Source organism: Quercus lobata, chromosome 10 (genome assembly GCF_001633185.2).
Source record: "Quercus lobata isolate SW786 chromosome 10, ValleyOak3.0 Primary Assembly, whole genome shotgun sequence".
In the NCBI taxonomy this organism is placed as follows: domain Eukaryota; kingdom Viridiplantae; phylum Streptophyta; class Magnoliopsida; order Fagales; family Fagaceae; genus Quercus; species Quercus lobata.
This window is the reverse complement of record NC_044913.1, coordinates 59,765,450-59,779,863: the sequence shown is the minus strand read 5'-3', so window position 1 is coordinate 59,779,863 and position 14,414 is coordinate 59,765,450. Positions and strand designations below refer to the sequence as shown.

At 33.4% G+C, this 14,414-nt stretch overlaps 2 protein-coding genes across 2 annotated transcripts; both read left to right on the top strand.

Annotated features, from left to right (window-relative positions):
* The first annotated feature begins 827 nt into the window (after window positions 1-827).
* On the top strand, window positions 828-2,562 carry LOC115965117 (B3 domain-containing protein At5g57720-like). Its single transcript, XM_031084310.1, has 4 exons — window positions 828-878; window positions 1,250-1,437; window positions 1,548-1,692; window positions 2,461-2,562. The coding sequence occupies exons 1-4, from the start codon at window positions 828-830 to the stop codon at window positions 2,560-2,562; spliced, it is 486 nt and encodes a 161-aa protein (XP_030940170.1).
* An 8,338-nt stretch (window positions 2,563-10,900) lies between these two features.
* On the top strand, window positions 10,901-14,063 carry LOC115962922 (2-alkenal reductase (NADP(+)-dependent)-like). Its single transcript, XM_031081803.1, has 5 exons — window positions 10,901-11,271; window positions 11,590-11,767; window positions 12,043-12,209; window positions 13,009-13,091; window positions 13,441-14,063. The coding sequence occupies exons 1-5, from the start codon at window positions 11,035-11,037 to the stop codon at window positions 13,817-13,819; spliced, it is 1,044 nt and encodes a 347-aa protein (XP_030937663.1). The 5' UTR covers window positions 10,901-11,034; the 3' UTR covers window positions 13,820-14,063.
* The last annotated feature ends 351 nt before the right edge of the window (window positions 14,064-14,414 follow it).

Below are 14,414 nucleotides of genomic sequence, written 5' to 3'. Positions count from 1 at the left end.
GCCAGGCTCCCACAACCACTCGTTTTCATCCTCATCCTCATTCCCACTCTATATAAAATTAGGACTTTCAGTGTGCTCCATAAATAATTTCCTTAGACGTGCCTTTTGTACACCATAATGGGCACACAAGAATCTCTCTTTCTTTTTTTTCTTTTTTTTCATTCTCACTTTTCAACATACCCACCTCATATTATCTAATTTACACTACATTTTATTAAAATATCAAAATTTTTATATTTTTAATTATTTATCTTTCTTCGTATATATGCCGCAATGCATTCTTTTCCTTCATCCTCAAACTAAATGCAAAATGAACAGGGTTAGTATAAATTTCCAAACCATGTATTTTTATACAACTTTACATGACCACATAAGTGATTTTGGGGTCTGCTAAAATGTGATACTTTTTTTTATTAGAGTGCAAAATGTCCTTTCTTTTTACATGGAAGAAGCGGAAGCTTTGGGGTTCCTCTGCTTCTTCTTACATGTTCTTGTGGAGTAAGAGAAAACTATATTGGTAGCACTTTGTTCAGATGTGTTGTGTAATTTATATTTTTGAGAAGCAAAAAAGGGGAGGGGGTGCTTGAAATCCAAGAATTTTAGACCAAGGCAACTAATAGTGGAATATGTTGCACCTTTTTTTTAATAAAAAAAAAATCATGAACTTTACATTACAGTTTCATAAGAAAAGAAAAAACTTATGACTTTTAGTTTTCATCCCCTTTTTAAATGTACTTTGGTAACTCCTGGCAACTGAAGTTGATCCCATTCGAAGTTAGAACTATATCAGTATCTTCTGTCACAGAACCACTCCAATTGCTTAGGAAATGGACAAAGGCCAATTCATGGTGAAGATTTTCTTTTCACAAAATCTTAAGGTGCATGTGGCAGTATATCATTTAAAATCAGTTATCATTCGAATACAAATCTTCAGTCCCACTTTTTGTGCATCACTTTATACTCCATGGATCACAACTTATCATAGTCTTTTTATTTTCTTTATAAACAAACCGAAGTTTAAAATGGTGAACATGTTGCTAAGGAGTATTGATTTACATCTAAGTGAATAGTGAGTGACTATGCAATTCTTTGCTTTGATAGATGAATTTTGTTGAGGTTATATCTTGCTGTGAATGTTTGTCATTTTGGTCAATTATAAGTTTTAGCTTCTTGTTCTTGCAACACTTTACCCCTCTTGCATCCTTGTCCTCAATTGTCTAGTTTGCTCATGTTTGTGTTGACATTGCAGGTCATCCCCAAAACATTTTCTGACAATTTGAAAAAGAAGCTGCCTCAAAGTGCAACTCTTAAAGGTCCTAGTGGTTTAACATGGGATGTAGAATTGACGACTAATGATGATGCAACGTTCTTTAACCATGGTTGGCAAAAATTTGTGAAGGATCATTCTTTGGAAGAGACTGATTTGTTGGTCTTTAGGTACAATGGTTGGTCACAGTTTGGCGTTTTAATCTTTGATGGGAAGAACTTGTGTGAGTAGAGGGCTTCATATTTTGTCAGAAAATGTGGGCAAACTGAAATGACAACAGATGCTTGACTAAGAAAAGATTAAGGGAAGGTTCTATGGTTGATGTTCACACCCCATTGGATGTCGATGCTGGATGCACCTCATCAGTGAACTCTATGGGTGATGACAGTGTCACAGTGCCTTCTGAACAATGTATCAACTCCCTGGTTGCTAAAAAAAGGACCAAACCACAAGCTTGTGAATATCATCCTTTTTTTCGCAACCAGAGAGATGATGCAACGTTCTTTAACCATGGTTGGCAAAAATTTGTGAAGGATCATTCTTTGGAAGAGACTGATTTGTTGGTCTTTAGGTACAATGGTTGGTCACAGTTTGACGTTTTAATCTTTGATGGGAAGAACTTGTGTGAGAAGGGGGCTTCATATTTTGTCAGAAAATGTGGGCAAACTGAACATGACAACAGATGCTTGACTAAGAAAAGATTAAGGGAAGGTTCTATGGTTATGTTCACACCCCATTGGATGTTGATGCTGGATGCACCTCACCAGTGAACTCTATGGGTGATGACAGTGTCACAGTGCCTTCTGAACAATGTATCAACTCCCTGGTTGCTAAAAAAAAGGACCAAACCACAAGCCTGTGAATATCATCCTTTTTTTCGCAACCAGAGAGTTGATACAAAAGGCACGTCTAAGGAAATTATTTATGGAGCACACTGAAAGTCCTAATTTTATATAGAGTGGGAATGAGTATGAGGATGAAAATGAGTGGTTGTGGGAGCCTGGCCTGGTTTAATAGTACAACAGAGAAGAAAAGCAGACATGCTTTGCCAAAAATGTGAAAGGCTTTGAGGAGATGCTTTGTTCAATGAAATGAAAACATACCCAAAATAATGAAAATATGCTTTCACGCACTTATTGCCTCTGAAAAACAAGTCTCTTTTATCTGTACTGCATATCAAACTATGAATGCAGAGAAATCTCAACCTTGCAAATGCAAAAGAGACAGAATCAATCACGTTTGAGGATGAGTATGAGAGAGAGCTTGCAGAACATGCAGGTGGTGTGTTTCAATGAGTTTGGAGGGACTCAAGTAAAGTTGTTAACTTGGGCTGGTCATTTTTATTCACAAGGAACATGGTACATGGGAAAGACTAATGCAGATTAGGTACAAAGTCATGGGAATAATTAGATTTAGAGAAATAAGTATTCTGCTTTGCCCAAGTTTTTAACATCCCTATTATGTTACCATACTCTATGGGCTAACCAAACAATTGACTTATTAAGAATATAACAATTCATCATAAAAATATATATAAGATGCCCCTAAATCTCAAGAAATGACTCTTGATTTAATAGAGAAAATAGATTACCTTCGTTTTTGCAAGCTTTATAGATCAATCTTTATGTAGTGTATTGCATATACTAGATTTCATCGCATAGCAAGTAGTTGATGGAGTAGTATCTTTAAAAGTTTTTTTTTTTTTTTTTTTTTTTTAACCCCTTCAAATTTATCCAATACAATGGCACACATATCTTAGAGAATCACTGCTCTTACATATTCAAGCATCCAAGAACTTAGAATAGTGGTCTCTCTCTCCCTCTCTGTGAGTTAGTATATGTTAACTTGATAACACAAAACTGATGAACCTCTTAGAAAGTCGAAATGTGCAGATAAGTGCTACAGTATGGTAAAATATCTTGCTGCAAGAAATCAAGAGTGTAGACCAAGGCTACAAAATTTGTTGCAGATAGGTGGAAGTTCTACTAAAATTACATACTTCTCAATGTCCAATTTAAGCAATACATTGATTTTTATTTATTTATTTATTTAATTTTTATGAATCACATATTTTATTGATATTGGAAAAAGAAATACAATCCATACAGTATACAAAGACCAAAACATGAATAGGCAATAGCTACCAAAACTCCTAAGCCAGAAACCCATTCCACCAATGAAACCTACCAAAAAGACAAAGTTAACATGGACATTAATAGCACAATACTAGAAGATGGTTTTGAATCATAGATGCACTATCCAGTAAGATATTTTCAGTGATATTTCCAAATAATTTGAAAATAGAAATAATTGTTATTATTTTTTTAGCTAGAGTAAGATAGATATAATATATTTTATTGGTTAATAGGATTTTTTTTCCCCATTCAAGGGCCATAGGCCATTGCCTAATCTATATATCTATATGCTAATATTTAAAAGCTAAAACAATAAATATAATATTTATTGTTGCTATGCTCCTATTAAGTCACATCACAACAACATTTCAGTTCACTTCAGTCCAATTCGGTCTTTTTTCGGTCCATTTGGTCAACTTTGGTCCAGTTCTGTCCAATTCGGTCCAGTATAATTTAATTCGGTCAACTTCGGTCCAGTTCAGTCCACTTCAATCTGGTTCGGTCTAATTTGGTCCACCTAGGTCTATTCAGTCCAATTCAGTCCTTTCAGTCCAGTTTAGTTCACTTTGATTAATTTTGGTCTAGTTCAGTCCAATTCGGTCCACTTCAGTTCACTTGGTCTACTTCGATCCATTCAGTCCAGCCTAATTTAATTCGGTCTATTTCGGTCCAGTTTAATTCAATTCAGTTCATTCGGTCAAATTTAGTCCAGTTTAGTCCACTTCAATTCAGTTCGGTCCACTTTGATAAATTTCGGTCCAGTTCATTCCAATTTGGTCCACTTCGGTTTACTTAGATCCACTTCGGTTCATTTTGTCCACTGTAGTCTATTTGGTCTATTTCGCTCTATTTGGTCCAATTCGGTCCATTTCTTTGATTCAAGTAGAAGTTAATTATTTCTTTGTGGTTCATGTTGGACTACACTATATATGATGAGAGTGGAATTAATCACTGATTTTCCAATACATGGATAAAGATTTTTTAAAATTATTTATTTAGTTACATTGTGAATTCTAGAAAAGTTCCTAAAGATATCTATATGGACCACAATAGATTCAATTTTTGTATATACAAGCTGTAAGAAATTACCATCTAATCTTTATAGGATATGCAGTAATTAAAATTTCGTTTTCTTTTGGAAAATTTAGTTCTTGAAAATTGATATCTATAAAATAAATGAAATTATCTCTTTTAAAATATTGTTATTTGTTAGAGCACTATGTGCTAGTTGACTTAATGGTTGAGCTCTTATTTGCGAGTGAATAAGAGACTCAAGATGATGAGGGAGCTATTAATGTCCTCATATGATCAAATTACTCCTTTCAACTTGAAAATGAAACCAATATTCATTCAACCAATATATTATATATATATATATATATATATATATATATATGGACTTTGTTAACAGGTGCCCACCGGCACCTGTTAATGAACCAGCCTCCAGGTCCCATCTGCATAGAAAATTGGCAAAGTTTTATTTTTCAACTATGGTTGATTTTAAACATGTACTTTGGTTTCTCCAATAATTATAGGACAAAAATGCCCCTTTAACACATTTCCCTCCATTTCACTTTTTATTTCCCACCCAATTTCACTTTATCAATATTTTATTCTTCATCTTCTTTCACTTTACCAATATCAAACTCACTTTCTTTCACTTTACCATTATCAAACCCACTTAAAAAAAAAAAATAAATAAAAAAGAGATGAAGAAAAGTTGAAGTGTTCAATGAAGGATTAAGCAATTATTTGCAAGGTACAATAATTTTATTTTATTAAATTCATATTTATTTTTAAATATATTTGAATATGAGGTTAATCTTATTTTATTTGTATCATTTTTTTTTCCATTTATCCTAAAATATGATGTGGATTATTTTAATCTTGTTTTAATATAGCACCAATAGATGAGAATTTAGTTATAAGTGAGACTCATCAAGTTGTTAAAAGGAATTGTTTTAACTTAAATGAATTACTTCAAGAATGAACTATTATTTTATTTTATTTGTATCATTTTTTTTTCATTTATCATAAAATATGATATTGAATATTGATTGTTTTAATCTTGTTTTAATGTAGCACAAATGGATGACAACTTAGTTGCAAGTGAGACTCATAAACCTGTTCCAATGAATTACTTTGACTTAAATGAACTACCTTAAGAAGGTACTGTTATTTTTTATTTTGTTTGTAATTCATATTTCATTTAACATATAATATGATATTGATTTTTTTTTTTTAATTCTTGTTTTAATATGGCACAAATTGATGATGATTTAATTGCAAGTGAGATTCATGGAAGTGTTTCAAGAAATTGTGTTGAGTTAAATGAGTTTCCAAATGATGGAAAAAATAATAACACATATTTGAGTTAAATGAGTTTCCAAATGATGGAAAAAATAATAACACATATGGAGGGGAAATAATTGATTGGAATGAATGTCCAATAGATGAGACGGGGGTTATTGAAGAATAAGAGGATATAAATTCAATAGAAAATGAATTTGAGCCTTTTGTTGGTCAATGTTTTCTTAGTGAAGAAGAAGCTTTCATTTTCTATAAAAATTATGCAAATCAAAATGGTTTTACAATTCGAAAAGGTCGTTTGCAGAAAAAAAAATGGAGAAATAGGAAGATGTAATTCTTTTGTCATTGGGAACGTAGGCAACCACTAAAAATGGTGGATCCATCTAAGGAGCAATGAAATAGGAAATCTTTAAAATGTGGATGCAAAACTTGTCTAACTATTTTATTGTGAAAGTCAATAGACATTTTTCTGAAAGAATGGCGCGTCACTATTTTTGTTGTAGATCACAATCATGAATTGTTGTCCCCTTCGAGTGTACGATTTCTTCTAGCCAATCAAGTTATCACTGAAGATGATAAAAATTGCATTCTCTTATTCAAAGAAGCTGGACTTTCAGTTAGAAAAATAATACGTGTCATGGAACTTAAGAAAAATGTGAAACTTGGGCATTTTCCATTTTTTCAATGGGATATTTGTAATCTTTATGTGAAAATGAGAAAGATGCATGCTGTGAATGATGCTGTGGATCTCTTACAATTTTGTAAAATTGCTAAAGAAAGGAATTCTAAGTTTCAATATGCATTCACAACTGATGAAGAGAAAAGGTTAGAGCATATTTTTTGGTCGCACCCTCATAGTTTTGATTGGTACCAAAAATATAGAAATGTGGTTGTTTTTTATATTACTTACAATGTAAATGCTTATGATATGCCTTTTGGCATTTTTGTTGGTGTCAATAATCATGGAAAGTCGATTCTCTTAGGTTGTGCACTGATTTTCGAAATGAAACAACTTGTGCTTTTCGATGGCTAATAAAGGTACTCTATTTATCTTATAAATTTGTACAACTATTTTTCCATTTTATTTAATTAGCGTTTTGTTTCTTGGGTGAAAATGGTTTGTTTGTGTTGGAATTCTTGGTGTTATTTTCTGCTTGTTTTGCGTGGAATTGAAAATGGAATTTTGGATTTTGTATAAACTATTAGATGAGTGAGAATTGAGATTCTTCTTTCTGTTTGTATGTGAAAGAAGCAAAATCAATTAGAAATTTATGAGTAAATGGGGATAAATACTGTTTGTTGTTTCAATAAAAGCTTACTTATTTATATTATAATAAAAAAAGAGCTAATGGGGGTAGTTGTGTGTTTAATTGCTGCATGGGGTGGAGTTCACTTCAGTCGAGATGCAATTTTTCTTGTTTATATTATTGTATTGTTTCCCCTTGTTCAAGAAAGTTGCAATTTATTGGGCTAATTTTTGTGCTGAAAAGTCTGAATCCCATGATTAGTAGCTAATATTAATACATATCATTTGAAATGTTTACATATTCTAATAAATTTTTTTATTAGCAGAATTTTGCATGTTTAATGAAGAAACAACCCAAGACAATTTAGATAGATCAAGATCCATGGATTACGGAGGCAATATCAAAAGAATTACCACTCACAAAACATGCCTTTTGTATATGGCATATTACCGCTAAATTTAGTGGTTGGTTTACATCTATTCTTCGTAATCGATATTCAAATTGGTGCATAGAGTTCTACAAGTTAGACTCATTTGAAGAATTTGAGGGTCAATGGACTCAAGTTATGGAAAAGTATGACATGCTTACTAACAAGCATGTAATTGGTTTATATCAAATCAAGCACTTTTGGGTACCATGTTACCTTCGAGGACATTTTTTTGGTGGAATGACAACAACCAGAAGATCGGAAAGTATAAATGCCTTTATTAAACAGTTTGTTAGTTCTCACATAAACTTGATGCAACTTATTAAACAAGTCAGTACTTACCATTGATTTTTTTTGTTGTATAATTTGTTTTGTTTGTTAATATTTGTAGTCTTTATATGTCAGATAAAAGTTTTTAATTTATTTTATTATTTACAATCTTAGGTTGATCTTGCCATTGAAGATATTGAGCAAACAGAATCACATGATACAATGTTAGAGACATTTAGAGGTTCTTCTTTAAGAACATTGTCACCATTAGAAGACGCACACAAGGTTTTGACACCTTATGCTTTCAAAATTTTTCAAAAGGAGGTTGAGAGAGCAACACAATATTCAGTTTATCAAGAAAACCGTATTGAATTTGTGCTACATAATTATAAAGATGAAACTAGTCAAAAGCACAAGGTCTTATGGGATGGTGAGGTGATTAATTGTAGTTGCAAACATTTTGAATTTTAGGGTATACTTTGTCGTCACATTCTTAGTCTATTCCTTTACAAAGATTGTTACCATATTCCACCATTGTATTTACCATCTTGTTGGTGTTGCGAAGTCTCATTAAGTGAAAAAGACTTGCTAGTGTTGAATGATGAAAATTTAGTAGGCAAGGAAAATGTAGTTGATGCCAATGTTAATGGTGTGATTGATGGAGATTGTTTCATTAATTGTCCTCCATTATCAAAGACAAAAGACCATCCAAAGCAAAAACGAATGAAAGGCGGAAGAGAATTAGGAAAGCAAAAGAAGACTTGTGGGCTTTGCGAGCATGTTGGTCATAACATCTCTACATGTCTGGAGAAAGAGACTTGTACTTTCTCAAATGGTGCAAAAAAAAGGAAAACGTGTACTTCAAGTGAAATGGGATTGAATCCAATATTTTGTTTAAAATGTTAGGTAGAAGCTCTTGGACTTGTATTTTTGAATTGGGATTGAATCCAATATTTTGTTATTTTTGACAATCTTATGCCATTGTTTCTTCTCCCACTATGACTATATTATGCCATTGTTAATTGATGCTTCTGTTGTCTTTTTTATTTTATTTTTATTTCTTTTTTGGGTGTTATATTTTCATTTTGAGAATATTATGGCATTGTACTTAGAGATAAAGAACACGTTTTTTCAATTTTGGATTCAAGGGTATTTTGGTCAGGTTGCAAAATGATTTGACTTTTTCCATCTAAACTGACACACATTTAATACATATATAGCTTTTTTTATATTCCTAAAAAAAATGAATAGTTTATTTTAAATTTTATCACATTAATGGGTGCTGTATAGCACCCGTTAATAGGGATGGCAATTTTTCCCCACCCCGCTTAACCCGCCCCTCCCCGCTTCGTCCCGTGCGGGTTTTCCTCACTCCGCAAAGGTGGTGGGGCGGGGATGGGGCGAGATTTTAGACCCACACCACGGGGCGGGGCGGGGATGGGTTTACACTTTTTAGACCCACCCCGCCCCGCCCCATCCCCACCCCGTCCCGCATAAATAAGGGTTAAATTATAATTTTATTGTATCCTAAAACTCTACTATTTAAACAAAAATATCATCAACTTATTTTATTCTACCTAACGTGGCTCTACCTCTTTTTTCTCTCTAGCAAAGTTGGAAATAAGGTACCAATTTTAACTTCTTCTTCTTTTTTGTCTTTATTAGAAACAAATTTATATACTATTGAATTGATGATTTCATTCATAATTCATACGGTCTTTCTCAACTTCCTTTTCATCATGTACATAATATAATTTTTTTTAATGAGTTACGGGTCTGTGGCTCTAAATATGTGTCTGTGTAATTGTTTTTGTAATTTTGTGTGGGCATTTGGCTGCTTAACAACACTGTTTCTTTAAGCTTGTTAAAATTTTATTTTATCATGTTATGAGATTTTTGTTGTGATATTGTCTTGTTAAACATTTAGATAATATTATTTAGTTTTTGCTAAAAATTAGTTTAATTTGATAGGATAAATCTATTTATAGTTTCAAGTATATTTTTATTATTGAAACATGTCATTTTATTTGAAAAAATGGTAATAGTTGTAGGGAAAATTAACAAGAAATAAAGTTTTATGGTGTAGGGTGGGGCTTCGCGGGTCTTCGTGGGGCCTTAAGGGGCGAGGATGGGGCAAGAAATATCCATGCGGGGCGGGGGCGAAGATCTTATCCTTCGGCCCCGCCCCGCCCCATTGCCATCCCTACCCGTTAATAGCACCCATATTATAATATAATCCACTCACTCTTCACGTTCTCTCTCCCTCCTCTGGCAATATAACTGAATTCTCTCTCTCTCTCTCCATAAAATAGTGAAAAATCCTTTGTGATATTGACTTAGAAACAAAACCAGAATGACTCCACAAAACCGTCATCTATGATTCTATGTGCAAAACAATACCACTCAAGCTCTCCTTTTTTATATATATAGATTATAGAAATGGCCCTCAAAAAATAGAATAAAATAAACTCTAGAGAGTAAACATCATGTATAACTTGAAATTAATGAAAAACAAACAAACTTTTACTATAAAATGGACCTCCAGCAATAGAATATTAAAAAAAAAAAACTCTAGAAAGTAGTGTACTAGTGATTGATGATTATTTATTTATTTCATGCCGAAAGTGTGGGTAAGAATGTAAACAAACCGCAAAAGAGTCGGCATTCACTACGCTACTATCTGAGACGGACGATGCTTTTCGCGGATTCAAGGAGCAATGGGTTTTGGTTTTTCGGCGGAGATGTAATGTTTCTCAAGGTTGGGTTTTTATTTTCTGGCATGGGATGGTGTCTTCCGGAGTGAGTTTTCCATTTTCTCACCACCGCACTCCAGCCGCTGCAATTTGTTTTGGGGCTGAAGCTTTTTCACATATGGGCTCTGGCCTCTGGTAGGAACAAGAAGAAAGGAGTAAAGTTATGGCAGTATTTATTAATTGGAAATTTGAAATTAGTAAAATTAAGTGCTGTGGTATGTTGGTGGGCCTAAGGTGATGATGTGGTTTGTCACATATGAAAGTTGTGCAAAGAGTTGTGGGATAGGGTGTGGCACCAAAATTACGCCTATTTCTTTCCACACAATAAATCAATCCTGACGCATTCGCTCACGTCACTAAATTTCTTTAAAAAATTCTAAGACCACCTGAAACGCTACAACAATAGTAAAAAAAAAAAAAAATTGATAATGTTTGTAAAAGTGCCTTGCAGCTGGTTACAATGTAACATATAAAATAGTCGTTAAAAATTGCATCAATTATTTTTCCATACTATAAAAAAACCTCAACTTTCTTGCAAACGCTTTAAAAAGGCAACCCAAGAGCCTTAAAACCAACCCGCATAATTTGATTGTATTGCTAATATACAGTAAGAGCTTTGTTATCAATGGCAAGTGGTGGTGGTGATAATGAGCTAGAAGTGAGCAACAAGCAAGTGATCTTCAAGGACTATGTGTCTGGTTTCCCTAAAGAATCAGACATGTACCTTAAAACCAATGGTACCATAAAGTTGAAGGTCCCAGAAGGTTCAAATGGGCTTTTAGTGAAGAATCTGTACCTGTCCTGTGATCCTTATATGCGTAATCGTATGAAGAAGTCAACCGATTCCTTGGTGCCCGGTTCGGTGAGTCAAAGCAGAGTCCCACTTTTTTTTATTTTTTTTCCAAAGTTATAGCTATGATTCCTATGAATATTGATAATCTTATTTTGTTGAGTAATACCAAAGACACAAAAATCTAAAACCAATATTTTAATTGCATAAATATAATGATAGATTTGATTATCATAGATCTTTTGGCCAACTAAGAGCTTAAGGTTATATCTACTGGTTTTATGAAACAAAATAAAATAAGATACATCTACTATGGTTTATGAGGGGTATCAGATTGATCTTGTTTCAATTGTGTACTTAAATAATGAATTTGATGTTGAAATTATGTAGCCCATTGTTGGATTTGGTGTGGCAAAAGTTGTAGATTCCGGGAATCCAAAATTCAAGAAAGGTGACTTAGTTTGGGGAAGAACTGGATGGGAAGAATATAGTTTGATGACAGATTTTCAGGCTTTGTTTAAAATCGAACACACTGATGTGCCACTGTCCTACTATACTGGTATTCTTGGTAAGTCTATCCAAAATAGAACTTATTCTCTATTAACTCTTATATATGATGAGTCTGATTGTAGCAACTAAGTTGTAAGTGGGACAATTTTTTTAAACTGCCATTATTGGATCACCTAGCTGATGTTATATCTTGAGATTGAGGTCATCCTGTAGTAATTAATACCATTACAGATCACATATTGCAAGTAATTTGGCTAGGTTTTTTTAGCATGCTGTGTTAACAATTGTCCTGCTTTTTGCCAAAAGCTCATTAAACATTTTCCTTATGTGTAGGTATGCCTGGTTTAACTGCTTATGGCGGTTTTTATGAGGTTTGCTCTCCTAAGAAAGGAGAGTATGTCTTCGTTTCAGCAGCTTCTGGGGCAGTTGGTCAGCTTGTTGGGCAGTTTGCAAAGCTGTTAGGCTGCTATGTTGTTGGAAGTGCTGGAAGCAAAGAAAAGGTGACTTCTTGAATATGAGTGCTCAATGTTTCAATTCAATTAATATTGATTTTTCCATTCTATTTATAATTTGATGTGCTTGATTCAATTGGTTGTGTCCTACTAATATGGGTTTGATCCGAATCAGTTCTACTGTTCAGAAACTTCATCTTAATTCCTAAATGAACAACTCTCTTCTCTACTGGCTAGCACATAGTTGCATTCATCTTAATACATATATAAATGTACAAAAATCTAGTGAACCATTGCAATCTAACTCGAAATTTTCCTCCCAATTTGCCATGTTCTCAGGGACCAAAAGATAAAAGGAACAAATATAAACATTTGAAGAGTTAAGTATAAACTAGTGGACACTTTTGTGTAGTCATTTTTAAATCTCGTTTGAAGTGTAGATATTCTCTTTTCCTTACCTAAGATTAGTACAGAACTATTTGGTTGTTATGAATTTTTTAAAGTAAGTATTATGGTTATTAATTTGAAAATTGTTTTCCTATTGATGGTCCATATGCATGCAAACAGACACTATAACAAGTATAAACATATATGTTCACTGATATTAATGTATTTGTCCTATACCGTGTCTAAATATTTGCGAGTCACATGCCAAAGATAAAATTTCAGGTCAAAATATGCCACCCTTGTCCATTTTCACAAATCATAATAGATATTGATCACCCCTGCACACTTTGGCAACTTCAAATCTTATTTATGAGTTGGTCTGCCTGACCAGTGGGCAGCCTCACTAACCAGCATTTTTCTGTTTGCTTTTGTTTTTTTCCTTTATCCTTTCTGCAACAAGGTTGATTTGCTGAAGAACAAACTCAAGTTCGATGAGGCATTCAACTATAAAGAAGAGTCTGACTTGGATGCAGCTTTGAAAAGGTTAGTAATAATATTTGTTCTAATCAGAATATAAAATATCATTTCAGTCTTTAACAGGGTCACTGATTTGATACTGAAGAAAACATTGGACATCCTTGTTCTCAAGGAAGAGGACATCCTTTCATATATATTTTATGCCTTGGAAATTTTTTATGGGAAAAAATTGGTTATATTGTGGATTAATTTGTCTTTCAAGCCTTCATTACAAAAGGAAAAGATAGATAAACAATAAGGTAGGAGCATGATATATTAAGTTTTACTCTATTTACTAGGGAAAACAAGAGTCTTTTGGACTTCTATATCATATTGCTGGTCTCAATCTAGTGTGAATGTTATATTGTTTTTTCAGGTACTTTCCTGAAGGTATTGATATTTACTTTGAGAATGTTGGGGGAAAAATGCTTGATGCAGTGCTACTCAACATGAGGACCCATGGTCGCATTGCTGTTTGTGGCATGATCTCACAGTACAACCTTGAGAAGCCGGAAGGCGTGTACAATTTAACGCACATGATTTACAAACGGGTTCATATGAAAGCATTTGTGGTTTTTGATTACTATCACCTTTACCCGAAGTTTCTGGATTTGGTTCTGCCTCACATTGCTGAAGGGAATATTGTATATTTGGAAGACATAGCTGAAGGCCTTGAGAGTGGTCCAGCAGCCCTTGTTGGGCTATTTTCTGGCCTCAACGTTGGTAAACAGGTAGTTTTAGTTGCTCAAGAATGATTGACTTCATGACCAAAAGCTCTAGGTCTCTTGGAGATTCCTACTGTAAATAAACCTTAAGCGTCTACACCTTTGGTGGACGTTTCAGGTCTTGGTGTTCATGAAGAATTGAGTTTACCAAGTAGATGTAATGTCATTGACGTCAAGAATTTCAGAAATAGCAGATCTTATGATGCTACAAGCTCAAATTCACTTCAACATGCTAACTTCATGCAATGCAATAATTCGGTAATCGTGACTGTAATTAATGGGTCATGCTAATATTTTCATGCTTGTAAAACCATCGTATCTACTCAACAATTTGGTGTTCCCCCTCACTATCTTGAAAAAAATTTCAAACAAAAGTTAAACAACTTACAACTAAACTTGGCAAGATTTTTCAATAAAAACTTGTCTGAACTCTGAAAATCTTTCAGAATGTTAATGAATAAAGTTTGATCAACCAACCATTCCCTATAACTGGCTGGGTTACAACTTTAAAAACTTGAAGCCACCTCAATGTTTCTCTTGGAAATTCTAAGAAAGTGTCAATTGAGTTACAATGCTCTTGGAATATCATGAATAACTTTTTTTTTTTAATTTTTAATTTTAATAA